The sequence below is a fragment of the Spea bombifrons genome, chromosome 5 (genome assembly GCF_027358695.1).
Source record: "Spea bombifrons isolate aSpeBom1 chromosome 5, aSpeBom1.2.pri, whole genome shotgun sequence".
Classification (NCBI taxonomy): domain Eukaryota; kingdom Metazoa; phylum Chordata; class Amphibia; order Anura; family Pelobatidae; genus Spea; species Spea bombifrons.
In genome coordinates this window covers 28,741,741-28,753,755 of record NC_071091.1, presented here as the reverse complement: position 1 = coordinate 28,753,755, position 12,015 = coordinate 28,741,741, and the positions used below count along the sequence as shown (strand labels likewise).

Sequence of the window (12,015 nt, the reverse complement as noted above, 5' to 3'; positions counted from 1 at the left end):
AATGGGAAGGTCTTCATGGGACTTCTAAAGTTACTGGCTGGTCTCTTGGGCCGATACTCTGGGTGGTCCATGAAGAGCATGTGAGAGAATCCAGTGCCAAAATGTTCTCCATCTGTATTGTGATGATGTGAGTACAAACGTCGATACGCTTGGAACGGTGCAGAAATATTATTATGCTGTGATTGAAAATTACTTTTTTTAAATAGGAAAATAGGTGACAACATTATAGTACACAAGTTCCCCTTTAATAGCCCGTGACGAAGAGTCTATGTAGTGACTCTCCAAATGTGGTAACCAATCTGTCCTCGTCGAAACGTTGACTTGTCAATATGTAAAGCGATACTATATATAAACCACCAAAACCTTAATTCCCAGAGTTATCCCATATTGAATACATACTTACCTCGAAGAGGGCTGATCTCAAGAGAAAACAATCCACACCTTTAGTTGACAATGAGGAACCCAGATATTGTGTTCTTATTAACCCAGAATTATTTGTGAATATAATGTATCATCTGGAGAGTTACAACAAACACTTTTATCCTTACTTAAGCACAGTTTTATAGGAACATTGAACATGCTGTAGCACTTTGTAACACTTCTTAGTAGAACTGGGCCAAGCGGGATGTTTTGGTAGAGCCGACCTTAAGCCTATGTCCATTTATTAGGTTATTTACATATAACCCCCAAGTAATCACAATCCAGGTAGTAAGGCGGTATATTTGTGCACCTTTTCAGAAACCCAACAGGGAAACCTATAAACTATTTGGCAAGTTAACTATTACATCAAGCTTTTTTGTTTTTAAATAATATGATGGAGGTGTAGTGTTCCATAAAACTATGTATTATAATCTTGGTTTCTTAGATTTTTATTCATGAGAGCAGGGCTTTACATATCAAAGTAGCTCACAAAACAAAGCCTTCTGACAATCCCCCTCCCCATTTACAGCTGTTTTAAAAGCCATTACACTTGTATATTTTCTTATTTACAAGCACATTTTACTAAAAGCCATAACAGCTCTTTATCATTTAAATACATATTTGCATCTTTTTATTTTCCAGTTTATTAATAAGCAGTGCTTTTTTTTCTCCCAAGTGGCATTAGAAATGAATTATACACCCTTGGTGTGAATTTGCCTTATTATATTCAATGGGATTTAATGTTTTCTCGGCAGCAAGATATATACGGAATTGTATATGGAGGAAAAAATACTTCATTAACTGTTCTTTTAGTAATAATATATTTCGTAATGAAAATGACAACATTAAGTAGTCCAGACACAGCTGCATTAAACACTACAATTGTATTTTTTCCATTTGGGTTGTGTTTGGATTTAATATGCTTTCATGGAGAGAAGTACTCGAACTGTAATTATACGTAAGAGTATGTGCTGCATACTTGGAAATTATGTGTACATACAATTATTTGTGGTACAGTGTTCTATTCTGGGGTCTGGCATGGCTGGATGTAACCCAGTCACAGAGCTGTATTACAGGATAATTATCTCCCTGCGTGGCTCTATGCACATGGTTAATTTTAGTGTACATGATGATATCAGTCTTCTTCTTGGTGGTGGCCGTGCAAACAATAGACAGGAGTGGCCACAATGAGCCATGCACTACATGATGGCAAGGTTCTTGTTTTGTAGCACCGGTAGTATAAGGTTGACCATGAGGTTCCATGGTCCATGCTGTAAATTGGCAAGTCTGTCCTCTTAGCTATTTAGGACTGAGCTGTCTCTGCTAAACCCGACCCCTACTTAAAGAAGGATGTCTGATATGCTTGTTTATGCAAAGACAGAACATTTGTATCATATATGTGGCAATGCAGCAGAGATCACAAACATTAACAGCGTAACCAAGGATTTTCAGGCATAACATGTGTGTCCAGTGTATTAATAAAAATAGTATACCTTACCCGAAAATCCCTTATCCGAAATGATCCAAAAACTAAATTTTTTCAGATAAAAGAAATTCAGATACTCAGGACTGAGGGGAGGGGGAAACAGGAGAGAGTGGTCTGATCCTTCTTGTAGTCAGTGGATCCTTTCCCTGCCTCTTTTTCAGCTTCTTACTTCTGTCTGCCTCGTTGTTTAGGCTTCTCCCCGCCGGCCCAGATCTATTCTGGTCTGTTGTTCAGGCTTCCCGGAGCACTTTTGCTCCCCTTTTCCAGACTGGATGTGCTCTGGGTAAGCCTGGACAAAGGACAGGAAGCGCTCTGGGTCCATGAGGAAAAGCCTGAACAACGGAGCAGAAATTATTATTTCCCTTATCTGAAATACTGGTCCCAAGCATTTCGGAGTAGGGATACTCAACCTTTACTTTCTAGCACCAACACTTATTCATTGATATGAAAAACAAAAATGCAACAGTAATCATGACAACAACCAAAACAGAAGGCAATTCGAGGGACGCAAAAACATGGCAGCCCACACATGGATCATCTAGCTTAAGGGAGATACCATTAAAAGGAGCTCAAAATAAACTGATATTGTGGCATGACACCAGGGGATGTTGGTACGGGGAAGATAGGTGGAATGGGATATTGCAAGAGTCTGGAGGGAGCAGTAGATAGGGGGTTGGGGATTGGTCCTACCTCTCCTCAAGACTTTCAAAGATAGAGTAGTATAAGTAAACTGAGGATGAGCCTGTGATAATATGTCATTCTTCAATAGCACCCTCTGTGTGAGTTCCTGGAAAGTCCCTACAAAATAGAGTGGTAGGTGAGGAAATTCCTCTCCACAGCGTCTTTAAGTTAATTATCTTTGGTTCTCAGCAAAGCCTATACAAAAAGTAGACTTAATTGCATTTATTCAAAGACAAAACATTTTTAGTTATCATACACAAGGTAACCTTCATAATACAGCTATTGACAGCCAAATCAGGCATATACAGGCATAGCATGTGTCAATTGGACCATGTCATTTGATACATTGATGTGATCTATTGTTATTTACATCATATCATGTTATACACTTTTTGAAGGAGCTTGAAGTATCTCGTACTTCCCTTGCATTTTGTAAAAAAATGCACTCCAAATGTGGCAGGGCTGAATCTGCATTCTTCTTCTTTTTGGGACTGCACTCCCCACTTTTCTCCTGGTAAAGATTAAGGCGGGTTGGATCTTCTAGGACCCCCAAAGGGCACTGAAGTCTTTAGGGAGGGGTGGCAGCCAAAAGACACAACCCTCCCCCTCCAGGAAGCCAACAAAACTTTGAGATGCTCCTGAGTACAAATCTAGCATTCCCTGTTCTTCATGGTCATTTTCATTGTACAGAAAATCAGTGACTTGAATCAAATTCTTTCAATCAACAAAAGCAATTCATAGTCACACATGCACAGTGTGGAAAACAAAACAGAATTGTGTGAGCCGAAACTAAAAAGAGGTGCCATTTAGGCCCCAGCCCTCCAGCTTTCCATTCTAAAAGGCCTGGAAGAGTGCAATGGTGCTTGGTGTACTTACTTGTCAAAAAGCCCCCAAAAAATGAACTGTATGACCCTCATTGGTACACATATGATGACACATGCCCAGAATATAGACCTTTCTTATCCTACCTCTTATGAGTAGTGCTTTGAGAGGGTTGTTAAAGCTACTATGTATGCCTGTGGTAGTTAGATGATGCAATCAAATAATCTACTTTGTATTTTGGAACATGACAGCCCTTACAGGTTAGGATCAATCTTATATTTAATTTAGATTTTCACTATGTAATTTTATACGTGTGCAAAAAATGTAAGATGGTAACAAATGGGGACTTGCCCTTCACAAGCTTTTAACAGTAGTCTAATACTTGATTGTACTTTTTGAAGTCTCCAGGATCTCCCCTTGCTTACTTCCTCGAGACAGAAGTCAGCAACTCATTACCGATAAGACCTACGAATGTAGAGGGCGTATATTTGAGTTGGTGTTTTTTTGTGCAAATTACACCTGGCTATAAGCCTCAATAACAAGTATATTGTGTTATTTCGTCTGTCTTTTGGCCAAGTGAACAAACAATATTTCCATTTGGCATGGATAGAGGTATGACAAAGCAGAAACAGTACAATCAAGAATTAGTCAAGAAATTGAAAGAATGTTTCAGATCCCTGGAAACATGAGAAAATAATAAAATAACATATTAAATAAAATTATTATATAATATAATATATATAATATAATCAAAATACAAAAAGATTGTATTATGTTGCCCTTTATCTTATTTATATTATTAACAATATTTGTATCGTGTGACAATGGTCTGTTATGTTAATTTGTATATGTTCTGAATAAGGAATCTTAAGACGTACTTTTTATAAGTAATAACGGTGGTGTAAATGTGGTATTAATATGTGTGTTTTTGTATGAACTGTTAAGTGCTGGCACGTGCCAGTGTCTAGTGCTGGCACGTATCCTCATTTTCCACCAGGAAGTAAAGGCGTGACCTTTGTATTGCCTGCTAAATTATAGAAGGTGAAAAGGCACACGTATTTACTGAATATGTTTTAAAAAATAATTGCACATCAAGCTTTATAACGGGTGATTTTCCTTTGACGCATTATTCAGTAGCATATGCTTTGTCTTCAAGAAGTAAACTGGAATGTACTTTTTAAGTGATGCAAATCATAGTTTGATAGCCTTTGCTAGGTGTTTATAACTGACACATGTTCTTCAGATACACTACAGTATATGTATACTTTGAGTTATTTGGGGCCCTTTTTTAATATTAGATTTCATTGCTTAGCTTTTAGAAAAGTACCATGAAATGTATCATATTTCCAAATTCCTAGACTGTTTCCGTGATTGGAATAAGGATAAAAAAATGTAAATTATAAAAAAATGGGAAACAATGATAGGAGTAGAGATAGACCAAATGGAAAGGAATAAAGCTTTAAACAAAGTTAACAAGGCCACACGAGATTTATCCCTTTTAGAAATTCAATATACACTTTGTAATAAGTGGTATCTGACTCCAACCAGATTATCATATATCTATCCTCACCAAGCTAACTTATGATGGAGATGTAACCAAGCCGAGGGTAACTACCTTTACATGTGGTGGTATTGTAGTAAAATAAAAAAAAATGGTATATTGCTTTTGTTTTGATAAAACACTTTACAAAAATAGATATAAAAAAGACCCTGTTTCAGCATTATTACATCAAGGATGGTCCTCTCTGGATCCAACACAATTTGGTTTTTTTACGATATATTGTTTATTAGCTAATTGCCAGACAATGGAAACAAGATTCAATTATCTCCCAACAAAAATTAGAACTACAACTAAAATACCAGATAGATATGGAAAAAGGTGTAAACTGGAGTAATGGTTCATCTCTAAAAACCAGAGAGTTGTGGGAGAAAATATTGAAGAATTTCCTAGTAGATAGTAACAACCCTGATCATATCTTAGAACTTAAATGAAATATAGATATATTTTTCTTACGATCCTGCTCTCAACCCCCCTCTGACGATTCCTCTTTTGGTAAAAGAGGGGTTAATTCTCTGAATCTGCTCATGTCTGGTAATAGAGAGATTAATTATCTGCTAAGAAACTGCTAATGTCTGGGAGTAATTGTATGCAGAGGCGTACCTAGGGTATGGCACCTATGGCTCGTGCCATAGGCGCCATTTGAAGGCGCCCCTCATTCTCCTCCACGAGGCCCCTACCTCTGTCCCGGCGCCGGCATTTCATGCTGAGCGCCGTAATATGACATCATATTTCGGTGCCCAGCAGTGAAGCAGCGGGCACCAGCGAGTGACTTTTAAACGCTGTCTTTTCTTTTTTTGATGCGGAGGGGCGCCTAGCAACCGCTTGGCGCCCCTCGTTCTCCCCCGCATCAAAAAAAAGAAGACAGCGTTTAAAAGCCGCTCGCTGGTGCCCGCTGCTTCACTGCTGGGCGCCGAAATATGATGTCATATTACGGCGCTCAGCAGTGAAGCAGCGGGCACCAGCGAGCGGTGCAGGATGACAGTAGCATCGTGCTCCCGTCGCTGGACTTCAAGGTGAGAGAACTACGGGGGGGGAGAGGGTATATAGTGGGTAGGGGGGGAGAGGGTATATAGTGGGTAGGGGGAGAGGGTATATAGTGGGTGGGGGGAGAGGGTATATAGTGGGTGGGGGGAGAGGGTATATAGTGGGTGGGGGGGAGAGGGTATATAGTGGGTGGGGGGAGAGGGTATATAGTGGGTGGGGGGGAGAGGGTATATAGTGGGTAGGGGGGAAGAGGGTATATAGTGGCTGGGGGGGAGGGTATATATTCCTTCAGTGCTGAGATCACAAGTGAATTTCAGTTGATCTGGGTTTGTGTGTTGATCTATACCTGCTATCGGCAGCAGGGACTAATATTTATATATATATATATATACATATGGGCAGTAGGGGCTAGTAAATGGGTTTTAGATATTTGGACAGGGGCGCAATTTCAGTGCTTGCCATAGGCGCCATTTTCAGTAGATACGCCTCTGATTGTATGTATATTATAATATAAATATATTAAAAATCAACATGTTCCCAAGGCTTCCTAATCATTAATATAACATGTATGTTATGTGTATGTGATTGTGTGTATATGTGAATCAGTGTGTATCTGATTCATAGTGTGTTGCTGAATGGCAGAAGTAAAATGCGGTCACTGGCAGGTGAATATACAAGAATTTGTACACACGAAATATGAATTAGATTACCACCCCACATTATTACCCCCAGTCCTACCCCAAAACTATTGTACATAAATTATTTGTCTTATGTTAAGGCCTTTTCATTTTTCTTTCTTTCAAAAAGATCTAAAGAGGGGGGGGGGGTCATCGTATAATCAGGATTTAGCACAGTCCCTAAATCAAATGAGCTTTGGGCAGCCCTGTTCCAGGACCACAAAATCATACGTCCTAACAGTGCTGTTTTTTTGTGGTAAAGTTATGATTTTTAGCTACTGTTCTGCTTCTGTGGGCAGTGTGGATCATGGACCAGTTTAGACGATCATCCAAATGCATAGAGGTATTCAGCAAAATAATCTTTGTTCATTTTCCCTTTCAAACATGCGTTCTTTGTTGGTGAGGCTGTGGGGCATTGGACTGTCCATTTAACTATAAGAAGCTATGAGACCAATATAAAGATATTAGTAGGAGGCACAAAAAAGTACATTGTGGTCAATGTATGTATGTAAGTATATGTGAGGAAGCATGTATGTATTCATATAAATAAGCTGTAAATTGGAGTAACTCGCAATTGCATATGCTCTTTGTCTTGAACACCATTGAACAATACCAGAAAAAAAAATCTTTTATTATTTTATGGAGTCATATCAAAATGACTACTTGGATGCCGAGTAACTCAGTATTTATTTATTTTTTTAACAAGAAGTTTTACTCTCTATCGTTAAGCATTAACTAAATCTAACCCAAGGGACCAGTACAGATAAATGTGGATCTGACACCGTTTTCCTAGATACCCTCAGTATGCTAGAATTTACATGGCGTTTGTCAGGCACATTGGTCCCTGAAGTCTAGTGTTTACAGTCCAATTATGTTGTGCTTTCGTGACTTGTTAACAACCACAAGGAGCTGACGTGACAATCTAAACCAGGTTTCTGCAGTACTTCCAAGTATTATTTTTCCGTTCGTGGAGCCTTGTGTTCCGGGCCAATTCCTTCTCGGTTGGTAAACAAATCTCATCTGTAGCATTACTTCAGGTTAACCCTCTATTTAAACTAAATGAAAACCAATGTTGCTTGAATTAGAAAATATTCACCTTACATGGGTCTTTTCATTAATATTACCGTATTTGCTCAATTATAAGACGACCCTGATTATAAGACGACCCCCCAAATCTGAATATTAATTTAGGAAAAAAAGAAAAAGCCTGAATATAAGACGACCCTATAGGAAAAAAGTTTTACCAGTAAATGTTAATTCATCTAAACTATTTTTTTAATAAAAGCTATGATTGAGAAAAATATTTTGCCTTATACCCCCTATATGCGACTGTGCCCCATGATATGCCTTTTAACCCTCTAAATGCCACTGTGCCCCATGATATGCCTTTTAACCCTATATGCCACTGTGCCCCAGGCAGAGTGGCATTAAGGGGGTTAAAAGGCATTTCACAGAGCACTCTGCCTCCAGAAATGCCTTATGCCCCCCATTTAACACTCCCCCGCCCCCCTCCCCAAACTTACCGCTGCTTCTGACTTCCCTGTCATGTAGCCGGGGCAGCGTGTAGATCCCACGCACTTATGCTGCAGCCGGAAGGAGGCGTGGCTAGCAGCGGGGGTTGTCGCGCAGACCTTCCCCGACTGTCAGAGATCAGAGTTCCCCGCACCGGCATCTACACGCTGCCCCAGCTACACACCGGGGACTCAGAAGTACCGGTAAGTGGGGCGGGGGGGGACCGGAGGATACAGGTCCCCTGCGGGGGATCTAGATCTTAGTCGTCTCATAGTCAGACCTATTTGAGTTCTGATTATAAGACGAGGAGTATTTTTCAGAGCATTTGCTCTGAAAAAAACCTCGTCTTATAATCGAGCAAATACGGTAGTTTTCTTTGGCTACTATTAAACATTATTGGTATATAGCAACTTGTCTGCATGGGGCTTTTCACCAAATGGATCCTTAAAATTACTTTCTTTATTGGACCCCAAAAATGCAGGTTTCCTTTAGTTTTATAGTGATTGATTTATTTTGATTGTTTTCATGCAAACCAGGTAAAAAGACTACCTAGTCTCCATATTCAGGTAAATGTATACCAGAGGCAAGCTGACCTGGGGGGGGCAGCTGCCACCCCAGGCCAGTGAAAAAAATCTTAAAACACAGTTAGTTCAACTTGGGATGGGAATGCATAGTTGCCAACATTTGGGAAAAAATCCAGGGACATTTTGAAAGCACAGGCAATTACTTACTTGACTATTTACTGCATTCACTGCTCCAAAGCTTCTTCCACTATGCCCTACCCATAAAATTGGCACACATACCCAGATACTCAAACTAACACAACCAGACACACACGGTAACATACCCAGACAGACACACATACTGTTACCAAATTTACCATCCACTACTGGGGAGACACCCCCAGAACTGGACTGCCTATTTCAACATGGAATCTTCATTACCCTCAGTTGGTTTAATGCTCACTCCTGTGCAGGTCCAGTGCTATTTTGGTTAATTAATTGCCTTCTGTTTTGTTATTCGAATTTGGATGCTGTTCCAGGTTCCTGACCATTTTTCGGACCATCTATCCCCAACTGTTCTCGCTGAGCTCCCTATGTACGCCATAAGGGATCTTAATACTTCTTTCATTACACTAACATACACAAAGACACGTTTACACAGTAAAATACCTCCACACTGACACACACTTTCACTAACATACCCAAACACAGGCTAAGATCTGACATACCCCTCCCCACACATATTAACATACTCATACACACACTAACATATCCAGACCCACACACTAACATACCCAGACACGCTGGTGTAATTACACGGTCGCTGCTACGGGGCCTGAGGAAGCTTCAGGAGCCGTAAGAGGTTAACGTGGCCAGGGATGTTTGTTTGTATGTATATGATTGTTAGCATGGATGTCTAATTGTGTATATGTGAGCATGGATGTGTAATTGTGTGTGGATGTGTGAGTATGGATGTGTTATTGCGTGTAGGTATGTGAGCATGGATGTGTAATTGCGTGTAGGTATGTGAGCATGGATGTGTAATTGCTTGTGAGCATTTACTTGGTGTGCCGATGGCCAGGAAGGAATTAGATATGGGTCAAAAGCCACCTAGAATGGCTTTCTTAAGGCGCACTTCTGGCTATGCCTCTAACCACGCCCCTTAAAACAAGATATTGAGAGGTATGCAGTGCTTAATAGAAAGTGCTGCATAATTATTAATCAATACATTCTAACATATATATTGTTACCTACACTCAGTGGGAGGCTACGCCAAAGAAGAACACATTTTAACCCCTTCAGGACAAAGGCATTTTTACACTTGTGGATGACAGCATTTTCTACATTTTTGCCATGCCCTTGTTCAACAATTTCCCTCTTTCTCATTTGTGTACCCACACAAATTATACATTATATTTTTCGCAACAAATAGGGCAGGGTTTTAAAACCATATTCATCTATATAATCCATAATTTACTATTTAAAAAGTATAAAAAAATTCAACATTTTGAAAAAAAAACCTTGTACACAAATTCCCAGAATGTTCATTTATTTTGGCAGTTATAGTGAAAATATTTGAATTTTACTTTCAAAACAGTAACATTTTCAAATTTGGTATTCTGGGGTCCTAACAGTGACCAGCAGCATCCCCTTTGGTCTCCCCAATAGGGGATCTCTGGTGACATCACTGGAAGGGGATGCCTCCCCCAAAAAATCGAAGCCAGCTGGTAGGATTTGGAGTCATCCTATTAAGTCCTCCGTCAGCAAGGGGTTAAAGTACTTTGAAATGTGTTCTTTATAAAACATTTATGGTGGAAGTTGCAGCTCTGGAGCTGCAGCGGCCCGTCTCCTCCGAGGTCCAATCATTTTTGCAGCTGATTGACTGTTCAAAGCCAAAACGAAATCCTATAAAGTCTTACAAGACTGCCACATGCCTCTCCTGCCAATTCAAAAAAAATAAAATACCATAATCATAACTATTTAAGTTGCTCAAAACATATTGAGAAAGTAAAAAAGAGAGAACACAGGTCTTAAAAAGTGTGCTTTGAATGAAGCTTTAGTGAGAAGAGAGGGAAGGGGCAGAGAGGACTCTTGCATGGGACAGTCCCAGTACACATCCTGGTGGGATGGTCAGGAGGAGGTGTGTAGCTGGAGGTGGTGCTGGTGCTGTACTGGAACAGGGTGGAGGAAAATCCCCACTCAGATACACATCAGCAAATTCAGATCTGGCAGCAGAGGATACTTTCCATCCAGGCATCTTGGTGGGACTGGCAGGGGAAGGAGGCCATGTGCATGGAGGCACTGCCAGTGATCAGCAGCTGACACGGTGCTATATGTGTCTATGGGGATCGCATATCATGGAGGCGATGCTGGAAGAAGAGCCCACACCAGGAAGCTAAGAGATCGCGAAAAAAGGCAAACTCTTTGCAACGATCCGGCAAACTAGGGTTAAAGAGGGAGGAACCTGTAGTTTATTCTGCACGAGTCTTCTGCTGGGCTGTTAAGGGCACAGAGCCTACTGTATCCAGCAGGGCCATGGAGAAGGCGTCTCAGCAGCAGCAGAGTGGAGGGGGCAGCAGTAACAGTAGCAGCCGGAGCAGCAGCAGGGCCACCTCGGCGGGGTCCTCTCCGTCCTCTGCCAGCCGTGGGTTAGGCTCGGGATCCGTGCGAGGTCTGCAGCAGCAGCAGCAGCATCAGGCTGTGGCAGCGGCTGGGAAGCTGGATGGGGGAGCAGCACAGGCGAGCAAGGGAGGCAGGGAGCTGCAGCAGCAAAGACAAGTCATAGAGGGGTCGCTGAACAAGTACACCAACCTCATCCAGGGCTGGCAGAACAGGTAACCCACCCAGAAATCCCACGGATCGCTACTTTGTATTCATCTACCTATTGTGACTGCTGTGTGACCATAACTGGCAACCTTATCCTAACAGGCCTGCTAGCCCCAAGTCAGTACCTGGGCAGATAGATTGTAGACACCTTTGGCACCCATGGGTCACTTGGATACACTGGAGGGCATCCCCTTCACAGAGAGCATTCCTTCCAGTTTGTTTTCCTTGTGTATTAATGTACTTAAGTACTCCTAAAGTGATGGATGTCCTGGATCTGTTCTCAGTTCCTCTAAGTCTGTCAGTTCTAGTTTGTCAATGTATGGACTGTAAGAAGCGCTGAGTAAATTGTTTTATGTAAATAAAAGATAATAATAACGACAACACTTGGGTAAAAGATAATAAGTAATAATTACAACACTTGGGTAAAAAAATATAATAATAATACTTAATTATATTATAATAATTATAATGACACTTGGGTCAAAATATGATAATAATAATAATAGTAATAATAATAGTAATGACACTTGAGTAAAATATAGT

The 12,015-nt window shown here is 40.6% G+C and overlaps 1 protein-coding gene across 2 annotated transcripts in view; it reads left to right on the top strand.

Annotated features, from left to right (window-relative positions):
- Positions 1-10,801: 10,801 nt before the first annotated feature.
- OSBPL10 (oxysterol binding protein like 10) overlaps positions 10,802-12,015 on the top strand; it is a 133,412-nt gene continuing 132,198 nt past the window's right edge. For both annotated transcript variants that reach the window (XM_053468005.1, XM_053468004.1), the window contains exon 1: positions 10,802-11,480. In XM_053468005.1, the coding sequence (XP_053323980.1) occupies positions 11,182-11,480 (299 nt within the window). In that variant the 5' untranslated portion in view covers positions 10,802-11,181. The remainder of the gene's footprint in view (positions 11,481-12,015) is intronic.